This window comes from Salmo salar, chromosome ssa11, assembly GCF_905237065.1.
Source record: "Salmo salar chromosome ssa11, Ssal_v3.1, whole genome shotgun sequence".
NCBI classification, from domain to species: domain Eukaryota; kingdom Metazoa; phylum Chordata; class Actinopteri; order Salmoniformes; family Salmonidae; genus Salmo; species Salmo salar.
The window spans coordinates 37,154,659-37,172,539 of NC_059452.1; the positions used below are offsets into that span (position 1 = coordinate 37,154,659).

General features: G+C 44.2%; 1 protein-coding gene across 1 annotated transcript in view; it reads right to left on the bottom strand.

Moving 5' to 3' along the window:
• LOC106591416 (A disintegrin and metalloproteinase with thrombospondin motifs 17) overlaps window positions 1-17,881 on the bottom strand; it is a 200,131-nt gene that overhangs the window by 42,097 nt on the left and 140,153 nt on the right. Inside the window, exons 15-17 of the mRNA XM_045689469.1 lie at window positions 13,356-13,476; window positions 10,880-10,954; window positions 7,770-7,850 (exon numbers count right to left, since the gene is read on the bottom strand). Coding sequence (XP_045545425.1) covers window positions 7,770-7,850; window positions 10,880-10,954; window positions 13,356-13,476 — 277 coding nt within the window. The remainder of the gene's footprint in view (window positions 1-7,769; window positions 7,851-10,879; window positions 10,955-13,355; window positions 13,477-17,881) is intronic.

The following is a 17,881-nucleotide window of genomic DNA, read 5'->3' on the forward strand; positions in this document are numbered from 1 at the left end:
AGGGGTGCGTGCTCAGTCCCCTCCTGTACTCCCTTTTCACTCATGACTGCATGGCCAGGCGCGACTCCAACACCATCATTAAGTTTGCTGATGACAACAGTGGTAGGCCTGATCACCAAAAACGATGAGACAGCCCATAGGGAGGTCAGAGACCTGACCATGTGGTGCTAGGACAACAACCTCTTCCTCAACGTGATCAAGATGAAGGAGATGATTGTGGACTACAGGGAAAGGAGGACAGAGCACGCCCCCATTCTCATCGACGAGCCTGTAGTGGAGCAGGTTGAGAGATTCTAGTTCCTTGGCATTCACATCACCAACAAACTATCATGGTCCAAGCACACCAAGACAGTCGTGAAGACGGCATGACAAAAGCTATTCCAGCTCAGGAGACTGAAAAGATTTGGCATGGGTCCTCAGATCCTCAAAAGGTTTTACAGCTGCACCATTGAGAGCATCCTGATGGGTTGCATCACTGTCTGGTATGGCAACTGCTCGGCCTCCAACCGCAAGGCACTACAGAGGGTAGTGCATATGGCCCAGTACATCACCGGGGCCAAGCTTCCTGCCATCCAGGACCTCTATACCAGGCGGTGTCAGAGGAAGGCCCTAAAAATTGTCAAAGGCTCCAGTCTCCCTAGTCATAGACTGCTCTCTCTGCTACCGCACGGCAAGCGGTACCGGAGCGCCAAGTCTATGTCCAAGAGGCTTCTAAACAGCCTCTACCCCCAAGCCATAAGACTCCTGAACAGCTAATCAAATGACTACCCAGACTATTTGCATTGCCCCCCCCTTCTATGCTACTGCTACTCTCTGTTATTATCTATGCATAGTCACTTTAATAACTCTACCTACATCCTAAACTGACCCAAGATCAGCGACTTGGGAAACTTTACCATATAAAACGTGGTGGAGACATACATCACACTGTACAAAGGAAGTAGTGTTGGAGTGTTTCTTTAGATCACCAGATGTGTTTTCAAAGGGAGTGGCTAGCCTTTCAGTCTCTACTCCCTCCCTTCCCTCCCTCCCTCCCTCCATCCCTCCCTACTTCCCTTCCTCTCTTCCCCATCCCTCTCCTAATCTCCTCTCCTCCCTCCATCCCTCAACTCCCTCCTATCACTAGAGAGGATCCCAGCCTGTCCTATCATTACACACAGAACTAGAATTGGACGCCACCGATGTCTCAAGTCCCCAGTGTACCCTTCCTGTTGACAAAGCACTTAACAGTTAGAAAAATGTTTAATAGCTGTTGTCAGAACACTCAAAAGGAAATCGCAAGAGTGAAGTGTTCAAACACTTTACAAGCGGCTGACAAATAAGTGTGTTTATGGGCTTTCAAATTTCCCTGCAGAGTCGACAGAGAACAAAACATGCTAGACAGTGCAGAATGTTTTATCACTGGCTGAAGACTGTATGGGGCAGCCAAACTCAACTGGCAGACGGTGGTCCGGATCCAGACCCAGTAAAGGGTCAATACGGACCGAACAACATAGCATTTACAGTAGTTATATACAAGTCAATCAATTATTTTTTTTAACAGCTTTCAAGAATTACCCGGGCGCCACGGCCTCTCTAACTCGGCAACCTCTCTTCCTCTCACTCTCAAAGCAACCCCCACCTCTACTAGCGCCCTGTCTAATCCAATCACGTGGTTAAATGCAAGAGCCAATGTCTTACTCAATCACATCAATGCAAATATCCTCCACAACACCTCAGAACAAGCAGGCAGAAAGAAACAGAAATATTTCACGGAGGTTCAACTGTTAATATCACAGATAGAAGGAGCTTAGTTACCAGTATCTTTGTTAATATGGCTTGTTCAAAAAAAATTCAGTTGACGGCGATTCTCCTCACAACCAGAACAAAACAAATGTGCCTGATATGCTGCAAGTCCGCAGCCCTCATGAAAAGTGGCAATGTTAAGCGTCATTACACCAAGCATAGTAATATAGATCAGTCTTATCCTCTGAACACGGAGGTGAGAAAAAACAAGATTAAACAACTCAAATCCCAATATGAGACAAAAAGTCAATTTCAATTCCCTGAAAGCCCAACAACGTGCAACGGAGCTTTCACTGAGGATAGCTTGGGTTTAGGGAAAACACTGACGCTGAGATGGTAAAAGAATGCATGTGTGAAGTTGCTGACACCTTGTTTGCAGGTAAACAATAAAGATGACCGGTACCCCCTGTATATAGCCTTGTTATTGTTATGTTATTGTGTTACTTTTATTTTTTACTTCAGTTTATTTGGTTAATATTTTATTAACTCTTCTTGAACTGCACTGTTGGTTAAGGGCTTGTAAGTAACCATTTAACGCTAAGGTCTACACTTGTTGTATTCGGCATGACAAATAAAGTTTGATTTGATTTGATTCCACAGCAATGAGGAGAAATGAAATATTAGCTGAAGATTTGACTTCACAACTTGATGAGGTCATTCAGAATGCACCAAGCATTTCATTAGCTGTGGATGATTCAACAGATAACACTGATAATGGCCTGCTTCTGTTGTTTGTCAGGTTTTATTATGAAACAAAGACGGAATTCTGGGATGAGCTGTTGGGCTTAACAAATCTAGAAGCAGACAAACGGGGAGAGGATGTCAAAGGGATGCTGACCAAAAGGGGGAGAGATCTGAAGTCAGTGGTCTTCATCACCACAGATGGAGCTCCAGCCATAACAGGAAGAGGAGGGGACTGGTTACAGTTTGAAAGAGGACCACCCTGTCCTGACATCAAATGATCCATCAATCTGTCCTGTGTGCCAGTCTGGGATAAGAGTATTCTGAGGTCATGACAACGATGATGAAGCTGATCAAGAACACCGCCTGCTACGAGGCTTTCTGACAGAGGCTAATGCCAGCTTTGATGATTTACAATGTCAGATGGCTCAGTGAAGGCAGGGTTTTGGAATGCTTCTGGGCCATTCAGGAGGAAATCAAAGCTTTCTTATCAGAGCAAAAGAGTGACAAGGCAACTCAGTTTTCTGATGACGAGAAGAGGACAGTAGCAGTAGCATTTTTGACAGACATGACACCTCAATCAACTGAATGTTAAGCTGCAGGACAACACAGTGTGTGATATGATAGCAGTAGTCTGAGCTTTACAGAAGAAATTGGAGCTTTTCAAGAAGGATCTTCAGGGAGAACTTGTCCACTTCCCCAATCTTCTGGTGCAAACGCAGGGAGACAAAGATGTTCCCTACCATGTCGATTTCATCCAGAAGCTGATGGAGAACCTCAAAGCTAGCTTTGATGACTTTTTTATATTTTTATTTAACTCAGCAAGTCAGTTAAGAACAAATTCTCATGTAAAATGACGGCCTACCAAAAGGCAAAAGGCCTCCTGCGGGGACGGAGGCCTGGGATTTCACTGTTGGAAGAGAATCGCTTGCTGGTCATCCAGAACCATCTTAGTCACAAAAAGTTGTCAGAGGAAGCTAAACAGATCTTCAGACGGGTAGATGTTGTCAGAGGAAGCTAAACAGATCTTCATCACTGCAAATGGAGTTGATTGAGCTGCAAGAAAATGTGGCTTTGTGACCCTGTCTTACTTTCTGGGGAAAGATGGAAAGATGGTGCCTGCAGCTGATGTCCCTGTTCTCAAGAAACTACAACTAGACATCCTGACCATGTTTGGCTCCACATACAGCTGTGAATCAGCCTTCTCCACAATGAACTTTATTCAAAACAAATATCGCTCCAGGCTCACCAATGGACACCTGCACCAGTGTCTCAACAGTTCCTCTCACACCATTTGTGCCAAAGTTCAAAGCATTTTCAAGAGACAGAAAGTGTAATTTCTCTCATTGATGCAAGGTCCACAGTGACTTACACATGAATATTGCATGGATCACAGTGACTTACACCTGAATATTGCATGGCCCACAGTGACTTATTCATTAATATTGCATGACCAACAGTGACTTATACATTAATATTGCATGGCCCACAGTGACTTATCCGTTAATATTACATGGCCCACAGTGACTTATACATTAATATTGCATGGCCCACAGTGACTTATACATTAATATTACATGGCCCACAGTGACTTATACATTAATATTGCATGGCCCACAGTGACTTATACATTAATATTGCATGGCCCACAGTGACTTATACATTAATATTGCATGGCCCACAGTGACTTATACATTAATATTACATGGCCCACAGTGACTTATACATTAATATTGCATGGCCCACAGTGACTTTCTGCGCTTTCAGATTGTGTTTTTTAACTCTCCTTTGTTCTCCAGAAAACATGCACTTAATTTAATTGAGATATTATTGAATAATTCAAGGTCCATGTACAAAGGTTTCATTTGTCTCATTTACAGTTTTTGACAATCGCTAGGACCCATTTCTGAATACTTAGATCACTTTTTCAAAACTTTTCACACAGTGAACACAACAGCAGTCTATGTGGGCTAAACTGTGGATCATTTTTCATTGCTTTGGCACAAAATGCATTCAATGACTACATCTTACAAATTTCATGAATTATTTTCTCACTCAGACACAACCACCACCAAAACTCTATGTTCCTACAGGACAATTTGCACATGTTTACATACTCTTTTCAAAACTGTTAAACTGAAGTTCAAAACCTAACATAACACAAAATTGAATAAGACAGCAATGTGCTACATTTCTACAGTAATACCGTATTGAAATATATTCCAAATCTAAAAAATTAAATACTATCAAAACAATTAGACCAACCACAGCTGATTCCCATTGTAGCTGAACACCTGCCCAGGTGTTAGTCTTTCAATTACATTACCATCTATACAAAAGGGGACAGTTTAGGAATAATGCTGTACTGTAATGTAAACATGGACCCAGCCAGAGATAGAGAAGTGGCTGACAGAGGAAGAAGAGTGGCTGGGAGAGGGAGAGGAGTACGTACGCATGGTGGAAGAAGACTGAGAGGAATATCAAGAGCTGTAGTCTCAGATGAAATTGATCATGTAATAAATCATGGTCTATCAATGATAGAGGCTGGTCTGAGAGTGCAGCCAAATCTGCAACGCTCAACAGTGGCATCTATTGTGAGAAATGTCCGGCAAAACAACAGGTAAGATGTGCATTCTGCAAGGGCATCTGACTGAACTGCACATTACAGAAGTAAATTGAGCAAAGCCTCCAAACCCACTTGTGTGTAATTGTTTTTGTATTTCTGCTTATGACCCCACGGTTACCTCCCACAGGCAGGAGAGGTAGGATTTTCACTGCTGTGCAGGAAACTGCAATCGTTGATATGGTCATCAGAAACAATGGCATAAAACTCACAGAGATTCGGGACAGAGTGTTTGCAGACAACATTACATTTGGAAATATTCACAATGTAGGCATAACTATTTCTACAGTTCTGAAACAACATCAAGTCAGGATGAAGCAGTTGTACACTGTGTCCTTTGAGAGGAACTCTGAACGAGTCAAGCAACTCAGGAACCAATATGTCCAGGTAAGATGACTATAAAATACACAACTGGTTTTGAACAAAACCAAACAGGGTAGAGACACACATGTTTTGAGGTATAATGTCAACTACCGTAATAGCCTAACTCTTATGTTGTCTCATGGATTTATTTTAGAGAGTCATGGAGATTCATCTTTGTGGATGAGGCTGGTTTCAACTTGGCCAAAACATAGCGGTGAGGAAGGAATGTGATTGGGAAAAGAGCTACAGTGGATGTCCCGGGCCAGAGAGGTGCCAACATCACAATGTGTGCAGCAGTATCCTCTGATGGATTTCTGTTACACAAACCACTAATTGGACCATACAACACCGAGCGTCTCATTTCATTCCTGGATGAACTCTATGGAAGAGTTGTGCCAGGTGAGGAAAGGGTTGCAGTGAGGCCAAATCGACCAATGTTTGTAATTGTATGGGACAATGTGGCATTTCACCACTCCCGTGCATTCACAGAGTGGTATGCAGCCCATCCCAGGATGGTGTCACTTTTCCTCATAGAGGTGGAAGGTTTATGACCACCATCCACATGATCAAATGTCCCTCCTGGACGAAATGAACGCTGGATACCTGGACATATCTGCAGAAGATTGCCAGGGATGGACCAGGCATGCCAAAAGATTATTTCCTAGGTGTATTGCCCAAGATGACATAAGATGTAATGTGGATGAGAACCTTTGGCCAAATGCAGAAAACAGGGTTAGATGTGATGTAGATGAGAACCTGTGGCCAAATGCAGAAAACAGGGTTAGATGTGATGTAGATGAGAACCTGTGGCCAAATGCAGGAAACAGGGTTGACTAGCTTTGCTTCTGCTTTATCTCCATCTGTAGATGGTGTGTATACAAAGTATTGTATTTTGGAATCACTCAATGCCAAAAAATGACATAAAACATATTGAAGCTTAATGCATCATGTCTGATTCATTCCTGTAGCATATACTGCAGTGAATTGTAAACAGTAGAGAGGTTTAATTCCTGTAACATATACTGCAGTGAATTCTAAACAGTAGAGAGGTGTCATTCCTGTAACATATACTGCAGTGAATTGTAAACAGTAGAGAGGTTTAATTCCTGTAACATATACTGCAGTGAATTCTAAACAGTAGAGAGGTGTCATTCCTGTAACATATACTGCAGTGAAGTGTAAACAGTAGAGAGGTTTAATTCCTGTAACATATACTGCAGTGAATTCTAAACAGTAGAGAGGTGTTTCTTGTTTTGTTTTGTTTTGTAAAGACATTTGACAAAAGAAAACATTGTGTAATGCTGCCTGTTGTTAGTGTTTTCTAGGTCATTGTTTTATGAGTGACAAAGTGTGCTTGTTGGGTGACAAGCTTTGATACTGTTATGGAAGAATGAGTTGATTTGAGACATGTATGAAGTGTTTTGGTAGTTTTAGTGCGTTTTGGATGTGAAATTAACTGCTGTGCCAAGCTGAAAGTTGGTTAGGATAACTGTGTGAAGAGTTTTGAAAAAGTGACCTAAGTATTGAGAAATGGATCCTAGCGATTGTAAAACACTGTAATGTATTTACCAGTATTCTTGAAAACATTTTATATAACAACATGGTTTGTTACTATGCTGAACCACAGCGCCGATAAATGACAATATCCATCCGGACCTTTGCCACCTAGGACATTTGTGTCACTGGACCGTTTCAGATAGTAGTTGGGTACCCTGCTATAGGGAATACAAGTTCACATCATTAGACAGATCATATCAACTTGTACGGTTGTCTATGAAAGGGGTTCCCAAACTTTTTTCATCCAGGCCCCCCTACCAGCATTAGGGAATATCCCACTCCCCCCATGGACACCCCTATTTCTATGGGTACAAACACCGTTCATGAAACAAACTTTCCACAACCGTCTTGTTGGCGAAGAGAGAATTTTGCAGGTTTAAAGCTTATTTCCTGTAATTCAACACATCTTGCATCATCAGTTCCTCTTGTCATGTTAGTCATTGTATACCTTAGAGATCTATTTATAACTTGTCAAAAATGTCCAGATCAACTAGCCCATGTCAGCTAACATTTTTTAGCTAGGTACTCAAATTAGAATTTCAAGAATGTATAGAAGAATGTATAGAATTGCACGAAAATTAGCTTTAAAACTGCTAAATATTCTCTGCACCCCATAACAAAATGTGTGTGTGTGTGTGTGTGTGTGTGTGTGTGTGTGTGTGTGTGTGTGTGTGTGTGTGTGTGTCTGTGTGTCTGTGTGTCTGTGTGTCTGTGTGTCTGTATGTCTGTGTGTCTGTGTGTGTCTGTGTGTCTGTCTTACCCAGAAAGCTGTGTGAGGGCTTGTCCTCCACAACTTTGATTCTCCTAGCACCAACGGGGATGACAGCAGCCTCGATGTAACCTATAGAAACATACAAGAGAGTGAGGTGGGTGGAGCCACACCCAGACCCACACCTGGGGTGAGGAGAGGACGAGAGGTGAGGGGGGATGAGAGGAGGTTTGGAGAGGTGAGGGGAAGGGATAGTATAGACAGGGTTGGGCTGGGCTGGTTTTTTATCCAAGCTGTTCATTTTGAAAGGGTTGAAAAAAAAATTATGTGTGAAAGGCAAGGAGGAAGACAATGAAGGAATTAGAAAGAGAGAGGGTCTACATCCCAAATGACACCCTGTTCCCTACACATGGGCCCTGTTCAAAAGTAGTGCACTAGACTCTGGTCAAAGGTAGTGCACTATGAAGGGAATAGGGTACCGTTTGGGACAAAGCTAGGGTAGTAACGGTCATAGTAGCAGCGATCTAACTCAATACCGGTGGACAGAAAGAGGTAGAGCCTCTCTCTCTCTACCTTCTGTCTCTGTGTGCTGGAGCATCACACGGAGCCTGGGTTTGAAAGGAAGGATTCAACCAGAGACAGATAGGTAGGTTGTGACCCAGATGTCACCATATTCCCTATATAGTGTGATATTTGAGACTAGAGCTCAATGAGCCCTGCTCAAAAGTATTGCACTATGTTGGGAATACGGTGGCATTTGGGATGCACACATTGAGATGTACGGCTCTGAATTCAACGGGTGTCATAAAAGAGACCAGGAAGTATATGTGAGCAAAAAGATCAAATCATTTTGAGGATCCCACTGCATATACACTACTTCCGCTTTATGACATCACTTTTGAATCATTCATTTGATTCTAGCACAGAGATCCTATGAAATATTCTATGGATTCCAGCCTCAACCTGACTGGGAGAGAAATCTCTGATTAGACCCTTGCCAGCCCTTCCCTCCTCACAGACATGCATGCATCCAAGCACCCACTAGTGTTTGGGCAGTAGTGATGATACAAAGCAGCTCGTTGGTTCCCAGGCCCTCGGGCGACTGACTGTGGTCGCACTGTTACTTCTGAGGCTTACGCACAAATGTGTCAAAGATGGAAACAAAAAACAGGGTGGAGAGAGATATGAAAGACCCACAGTGAGAGAGAGAAAGGGAGGGAGAGAGAGAGAGAGAGAGAGAGAGAGAGAGAGGGAGGGAGGGAGAAGAGGAAGAAGAGAGAGAAAGAGATACATCAGCGAATGAGAGAGAGAGAGAGAAAGAGAGAGAGAGAGAGAGAGAGAGAGAGAGAGAACAAAAGAGGGATATATAAAGAGGGGAGGAGAGGGTCTTCCATAATGTAGATAATTGCAATAGGAGGAACCTCCAACAAAATGGCACAGGTTGGGGTTTTGACCCCTGTGTAATGGGACTGTTAAGCTCTGTGGAGTCAAGAGAGACCAGGTGTGCATCCTAAATGGCACCCTATTCCCTATCTAGTGCACTACTTTTGACCAAGGCACTACATAGGGAATAGGGTGTTGTTTGAGACGCAGGACCTTCTCTCTACAATAGATCCCAAAGCACAGTATCTATACAGCCGTTTCTGAGAAAATAAAATAGCTCATTCTTCCAAACTTTCACCATATATGCCATCAGTGGATGAAAGTCTTTATCGTCCTAAAATCTTTATTGTCCCAATTGTATTTGTTTCGTTTTTTAGTGTTACCAGAGTGAGTTTGATTTATTCCTGTATCTCAAGGGGCCACATCCTAACCTGAGATCCACACGTAACAAACTTGACATCAATGCATGATTGACACCAAACTCAAGTGTTTCGCATACGTCTTACATTAGAATAAAGTCCCCTCGGCCTAGTTGAGCTGCTTTGTTCTTCTTTACTGCCCCCCCACTATGTACAGACTCCCTGTGTGTACTCACCGTAGTGCCGCCCTACAGGGCTGGATCTGCAATTACCACAACCATGCTATTATCTCTTTACACAGCACACAGGAACAAGTCACGAGTAAGAAGTGTCCCTAGCCTTGACACTGATCTAAGGTCAGTTTAGCTTTCTCCCCCTCTAATGGTTAAGGTTAGGATTGGGGGGAGTCTAAACTGATCCTAGATCTGTGCCTATGGGCAATTTCTACCAAGAGCACCCCTTCACACAGTCAACAGGAAAACACCACAAACCAAACACCCAGAAACACTGTTAAAAACAACACCCCATCGCTAAGGCCCAGAGTATTTCCTGGTCAGGTCACATGGAATGGAAAAAACTCCAGGCCCTACCCATCACCAACACCACAGGGTTACGTTGATTGCCACTCTGTATGTAGTTACTATATACACACCATTACACACACACTCACTCACTCACTCACTCACTCACTCACTCACTCACACTCACTCACTCACTCACTCACTCACTCACTCACTCACTCACTCACTCACTCACTCACTCACTCACTCACTCACTCACTCACACACACACACTGTTCATTTACAGTCATTACTCTGGGAATGACTAGACAGGCTCTTTGCAGGCCAGACCTCCAGGGTTAGAAACCCCAACCCATCCTCCTTTGGGCTCTCCTGGGATTAACAATAGGACATTCAAGTACCACGAGGTATCTCAGTGTGTTCATCGAGGCGGAGCGTCGGGAAGACAAGCCATACTGAGCAGTTGGGATCCACAGTGTGTCTGGGATCCTTCCAAACGCACTCAGCCTCCTGTCCAAATGCACTCTTTTGTTCCAGCCCTGCACGCATCAAGCCCTTGAATCAGACTGGAACTAAAGCCTGAACACTGTATCTCTCCAGGAGCAGGACTGAAGAACACTGAGTGTGTGTGTGTGTGTGTGTGTGTGTGTGTGTGTGTGTGTGTGTGTGTGTGTGTGTGTGTGTGTGTGTGTGTGTGTGTGTGTGTGTGTGTGTGTGTGTGTGTCTGTCTGTCTGTCTGTCTGTCTGTTTGTGTGAGGACCATCTGCGTTTTGGCTATTGATCCCAGGAGAAGCCAAGGAGGTCTGGTTCTCCCATCTACCGACGTGTACACTCCAGTCAGGGCAGGACGCACACACACATGCACCGCACACACACACACGCAGAGCAGGCATCTTACATGAGAAACACTTGGGGACAGCCCTTGGTTTAGCCATCACACAGGTAGAAACCCTCTTACAGTGGCTAGAGGAGACTGGGGGTAGAAGAGAGGAGAGGAGAGGAGAGGAGAGGAAAGGAGAGGAGAGGAGAGGAGAGGAGAGGAGAGGAGAGGAGAGGAGAGGAGAGGAGAGGAGAGGAGAGGAGAGGAGAGGAGAGGAGAGGAGAGGAGAGGAGAGGAGAGAGGGGGAGGAGGCAGGCGGAATGGCTTTAGCAAATTTAATGAATTGGGTAAAAGGCGTTCATAATCCTGTCTTACAAACGCACGCATGCACACACTGTACACACACACTGTACACACACACACACACACACTGTACATACCCTCTTCCTTGCTCTCGTCTTCATTCTCACTTTCTCTCCATCTCTCCAACACACACACACACACACACACACACACACACACACACACACACACACACACACACACACACACACACACACACACACACACACACACTTGTTCACACTGCCATTACAGTGTGTCAGAGTTGTGTGTGAACGGCCAATGTTATCTTAAGGTTAGAATGAAAATTCTTGCTTTTGTCCATAATGAATGATCATAGTGTTGTAGATATGTGGTAGTGGCCTGAGGGCACCCACTTAATGTGTTGTGAAAAGTGTTATGAAATGTGATGTCATATAACTACCTTAATGTTGCTGGACCCCAGAAAGAGGAGCTGCTGCCTTGGCAAGAACTAATGGGGATCCATAATAAACCCCAGGAAGAGTAGCTGATGCCTTGACAGGAACTAATGGGGATCCTTAATAAACCCCAGGAACAGTAGCTGATGCCTTGACAGGAACTAATGGGGATCCATAATAAACCCCAGGAACAGTAGCTGATGCCTTGACAGGAACTAATGGGGATCCTTAATAAACCCCAGGAAGAGGAGCTGCTACCTTGACAGGAACTAATGGGGATCCTTAATAAACCCCAGGAAGAGTAGCTGATGCCTTGACAGGAACTAATGGGGATCCATAATAAACCCCAGGAACAGTAGCTGATGCCTTGACAGGAACTAATGGGGATCCTTAATAAACCCCAGGAAGAGGAGCTGATGCCTTGACAGGAACTAATGGGGATCCATAATAAACCCCAGGAACAGTAGCTGATGCCTTGACAGGAACTAATGGGGATCCATAATAAACCCCAGGAACAGTAGCTGATGCCTTGACAGGAACTAATGGGGATCCATAATAAACCCCAGGAAGAGTAGCTGATGCCTTGACAGGAACTAATGGGGATCCATAATAAACCCCAGGAAGAGTAGCTGATGCCTTGACAGGAACTAATGGGGATCAATAATAAACCCCAGGAACAGTAGCTGATGCCTTGACAGGAACTAATGGGGATCCTTAATAAATACAATTTAAAAAATATATATATTCTGTCCTTCAGTGGCGTTACAATCAAACCATCTGCACAGAGTCTTTGTATGCCTTTTAGTAGGTCAACACACACACACACACACACACACACACACACACACACACACACACACACACACTATACACACAGACACACACAGGCCTCAAGCCATTAAAAGGGAATAATGGGGTGTTATCTTGTAATTAAAACCCAACAGGTCTCTATTCAGACTAACGTTCGGCCTTAAATGCCAATTCTAGTGCTCTAGTACACCAGTGTGTGTGTGTGTGTACTACATGCTTAGTGATACTGGAGGGCTACAGATACCCCAGATACCCTAGTGTTTGTAGGGCACCTTGCTAAGATTGTTCCCGGTGACTTTCCACCAGAGGTTAAATGCCTTAAAGGGATACTCCGGGATTTAGGCAATTTATCTAGCATGCTAGCAGATACTCATAGACTTCTAGTCATTACGCTACCGCTAGTTAGCATTGGCTCATGAAACTACCTCTAAGTTCTTTCTTACTGAACACAGAAACATAAAAATAGTATCCACAAGTTAATTTGACTTTGGGGAAGTAGATAAGGGGCCTCAAAATTACACTCTGGCTCTATTTTCAAGACATTAATGTGTGGCTCCCGCCAGAGAAAAGTTGACAAAAATGGCTTGCGCTCTGCTAGCGCTAGCCAAAATTAATGCGTCCAGCATAGCAGGTAAAGACTGACGGCCCAATGTAACTCCTATGTAACTCTAACTGGTGTACACCAAATCTGTCCTCTTCATATTTGCCTGTCATTTCTGACCTCTCTTTAGGTGGAGTAGGACTAATAACCTACACTCATCCCTTTCCCATTCTGTTCCCATCAGGGTCATGTTCATTAGGCACCAACCGGAAGAAAACAGACAGACACAGGGAAGGATTAGCTGGACTTAATTAACACTCATTTTATATTTCTGTTGCAAAATGTTTGAACACGTTTTCCATTGTGTGCCGTTATGAACAAGACCCAGATATTCCCAACTGAAAAATACATGTATTGAACTTCCCCCCAACCCAGTACTCACCCCTGCCCATGGTGTGGTTGAAGTCTCCCTTGACTATCTTACAGGAGTGTCCGTCTCCGTTACACACCCCACAGCGGTCCTCCCTGGCTGACGAGCCGATGATGCCATCGCAGCCGATTTTCTGCAGACAGTAAGTAGACAACTTAACAAAATAAAGTACACAGGAAGTAGTCAACATCAAGGAATATACAGGCTACGTCCCAATTATTTCTCCTTCCTAGCAAAGTGTCCCTTCAATGGTTTAAGAAAGATGGAAGGTGTAAACTCTATGCTTTTAGATGTGTGGGAAGTCGTAAACAAGAGTACACGTCAGAAGGTAGGATATATTGATTGGGATGCAACCTCATTCTAATGAAGTCCATCTCTGAATAAACACTGACCGGACTATCGGTCAACTAGTGGACTGCATTCTGACTCCAAAACAATGCTAGTGAAATAGGAAAAGGCTGTTCCGATCCTCTCTAACTCACTCCCCTCCCCTCACTGACTTCTCATCATGGATTTGAAACTATTAGATAGATGTACAAAACATCCCAATAGCTCCATCTAGTATGTCTGATAGAGTAGAGAGGAACTGCCACCTATTCAATCCTCTCAGATCTTCAAGGGCCAGTCAATAAGGACAGAGGAAGCAGAGGGACTTGGAGAATCAGGGCCTTTATTCATAGTAGGAGTGCTGATCTAGGATCAGTTCCCCCCAGTCTGTATAATCTTATTAATTAGTATCTAAAAGGAAGAAACGTTATGAATACAACACCAGAACAATGTGGGGAAAACAACAAGTTGGTCCATTGTAAAAACGGAAAGGGAAGCTATAATACTTTCAGACATCAAAGGCAAGTGATATTAGTCTAGATTCACCAGCACATAACCTATTGTATGTTTAGGGATTGTTTAATCCTTTCCAGCAATTATCACAGAGTTAAATCAGCTGTGTACTCACAAACAACTCCAATTACCCAAAGCCATTTACACACTCCCAAGCAGCACAAACAGTAAAACACAAACAAGAATATCAACTCTCTAGAGACAGCAGGAGCGGTAAAGATTCTCTGAATGATCGGCTATGAAAAGCCAACTGACATTTACTCCTGAGGTGCTGACCTGTTGCACCCTCTACAACCACTGTGATTATTATTATTTGACACTGCTGGTCATCTATGAACATTTGAACATCTTGGCCATGTTCTGTTATAATCTCCACCTGGCCCATCCTCATAGCCTGGTTCCTCTCTAGGTTTCTTCCTAGGTTCCAGCCTTTCTAGGGAGTTTTTCCTAGACACCGTGCTTCTACACCTGCATTGCTTGCTGTTTTGGGTTTTAGGCTGGGTTTCTGATGTAAGAAGGGCTTTATAAATATATTTGATTGGATAGGAGGGGGAAAGAGGAGGATACAGAGAGAGGAGAGGAAAGAGGAGGAAAGAGGAGGATACAGAGAGAGGAGAGAGATAGGAGGGAGAAAGAGGAGGATACAGAGAGAGGGGAGGGATAGGAGGGAGAAAGAGGAGGATACAGAGAGAGGGGAGGGATAGGAGGGAGAAAGAGGAGGATACAGAGAGAGGGGAGGGATAGGAGGGAGAAAGAGGAGGATACAGAGAGAGGAGAGGAAAGAGGAGTAAAGAGGAGGATACAGAGAGAGGGGAGGGATAGGAGGGAGAAAGAGGAGGATACAGAGAGAGGGGAGGGATAGGAGGGGGAAAGAGAAGAATACAGAGAGAGGAGAGAGATAGGAGGGAGAAAGAGGAGGATACACAGAGAGGAGAGGGATAGGAGGGGGAAAGAGGAGGATACAGAGAGAGGAGAGGAAAGAGGAGGAAAGATGAGGATACGGAGAGACTAGAGAGATAGGAGGGAGAAAGAGGAGGATACAGAGAGAGGGGAGGGATAGGAGGGGGAAAGAGAAGAATACAGAGAGAGGAGAGGGATAGGAGGGGGAAAGAGGAGGATACAGAGAGAGGAGAGGAAAGAGGAGGAAAGAGGAGGATACAGAGAGAGGGGAGGAAAGAGGAGTAAAGAGGAGGATACAGAGAGAGGGGAGGGATATGAGGGGGAAAGAGGAGGATACAGAGAGAGGAGAGGAAAGAGGAGTAAAGAGGAGGATACAGAGAGAGGAGAGGAAAGAGGAGTAAAGAGGAGGATACAGAGAGAGGGGAGGGATATGAGGGGGAAAGAGGAGGATACAGAGAGGAGAGGAAAGAGCAAGATACAGAGAGAGGAGAGGAAGGAATAGAATAATAGAAGGAAAAGAGAGGACAGGAAGAGGATGGAGTGTGGGAAAGAGACTAGCTTTAGTGTGTGTGTGGTGTGGTGTGTGTGTGTGGTGTGTGTGTGTGTGTGTGTGTGTGTGTGTGTGTGTGTGTGTGTGTTACTCAAACATGTATGGACACACACACACACACACACACACACACACACAGAGCTACAATCAATGTTATATGCTTTGCCATGACTTGAATGACTAAATTGATTAGTCAAATTATCTCCACTATGATTGTGATAATAAAAAATGATGCTAAGTTTTACATTGTAAATGTAAGGCAAAATTTTTTTCGTGGCCTGGCATCACTGTCCGCTTTTTTATTTTAATTTGATTTATTTCACCTTTATTTAACCAGGTAGGCAAGTTGAGAACAAGTTCTCATTTACAATTGCGACCTGGCCAAGATAAAGCAAAGCAGTTTGACACATACAACAACACAGAGTTACACATGGAGTAAAACAAACAAACAGTCAATAACATAGTAGAAAAATACGTCTATATACAAAGTGAGCAAATGAGGTGAGATAAGGGAGGTAAAGGCAAAAAAGGCCATGGTGGCGAAGTAAATACAATATAGCAAGTAAAACACTGGAATGGTAGATTTGCACTGGAAGAAAGTGCAAAGTAGAAATAGTAATAATGGGGTGCAAAGGAGCAAAATAAATAAATACAGTAGGGGAAGAGGTAGTTGTTTGGGCTAAATTATAGATGGGCTATGTACAGGTGCAGTAATCTGTGAGCTGCTCTGACAGCTGGTGCTTAAAGCTAGTGAGGGAGATGTGTTTCTAGTTTTAGAGATTTTTGTAGTTCGTTCCAGTCATTGGCAGCAGAGAACTGGAAGGAGAGGCGGCGGAAGGAGGAATTGGCTTTGGGGGTGACCAGAGAGATATACCTGCTGGAGCGCGTGCTGCAGGTGGGTGCTGCTATGGTGACCAGTGAGTTGAGATTAGGGGGAACTTTACCTAGCAGGGTCTTGTAGATGACCTGGAGACAGTGGGTTTGGCGACGAGTATGAAGCAAGGGCCAGCCAACGAGAGCGTACAGGTTGCAGTGGTGGGTAGTATATGGGGCTTTGGTGACAAAGCGGATGGCACTGTGATAGACTGCATCCAATTTATTGAGTAGGGTATTGGAGGCTATTTTGTAAATGACATCGCCAAAGTCGAGGATCGGTAGGATGGTCAGTTTTACGAGGGTATGTTTGGCAGCATGAGTGAAAGATGCTTTGTTGTGAAATAGGAAGCCAAATCTAGATTTAACTTTGGATTGGAGATGTTTGCGATCAGTTGAAGAGCATGCATTTAGTTTTACTTGTATTTAAGAGCAGTTGGAGGCCACAGAAGGAGAGTTGTATGGCATTGAAGCTCGTCTGGAGGGTAGTTAACACAGTGTCCAAAGAAGGGCCAGAAGTATACAGAATGGTGTCGTCTGCGTAGAGGTGGATCAGAGCCTCACCAGCAGCAAGAGCAACATCATTGATGTATACACAGAATAGAGTCGGCCCGAGAATTGAACCCTGTGGCACCCCCTTAGAGACTGCCAGAGGTCCGGACAACAGGCCCTCCGATTTGACACACTGAACTCTATCGGAGAAGTAGTTGGTGAACCAGGCGAGGCAATCATTTGAGAAACCAAGGCTATTGAGTCTGCCGATGAGGATGTGGTGATTGACAGAGTCGAAAGCCTTGGCCAGGTCAGTGAATACGGCAACACAGTATTGTTTCTTATCAATGGCGGTTAAGATATCATTTAGGACCTTGAGCATGGCTGAGGTGCACCCATGACCAGCTCTGAAACCAGATTGCTTAGCGGAGAAGGTGCGGTGGGATTCGAAATGGTCGGTAATCTGTTTGTTGACTTGGCTTTCGAAGACTTTAGAAAGGCAGGGTAGGATAGATATAGGTCTGTAGCAGTTTGGGTCAAGAGTGTCCCCCCCTTTGAAGAGGGGGATGACCGCAGCTGCTTTCCAATCTTTGGGATTCTCAGACAACACGAAAGACAGGTTGAACAGGCTAGTAATAGGGGTTGCAACAATTTCAGGCAGATCATTTTAGAAAGAAAGGGTCCAGATTGTCTAGCCCAGCTGATTTGTATGGGTCCAGATTTTGCAGCTCTTTCAGAACATCAGCTGACTGGATTTGGGAGAAGGAGATATGGGGAAGGCTTGGGCGAGTTGCTGTGAGGGATGCAGTGCTGTTGACCAGAGTAGGGGTAGCCAGGTGGAAAGCATGGCCAGCTGTAGAAAAATGCTTATTGAAATTCTCAA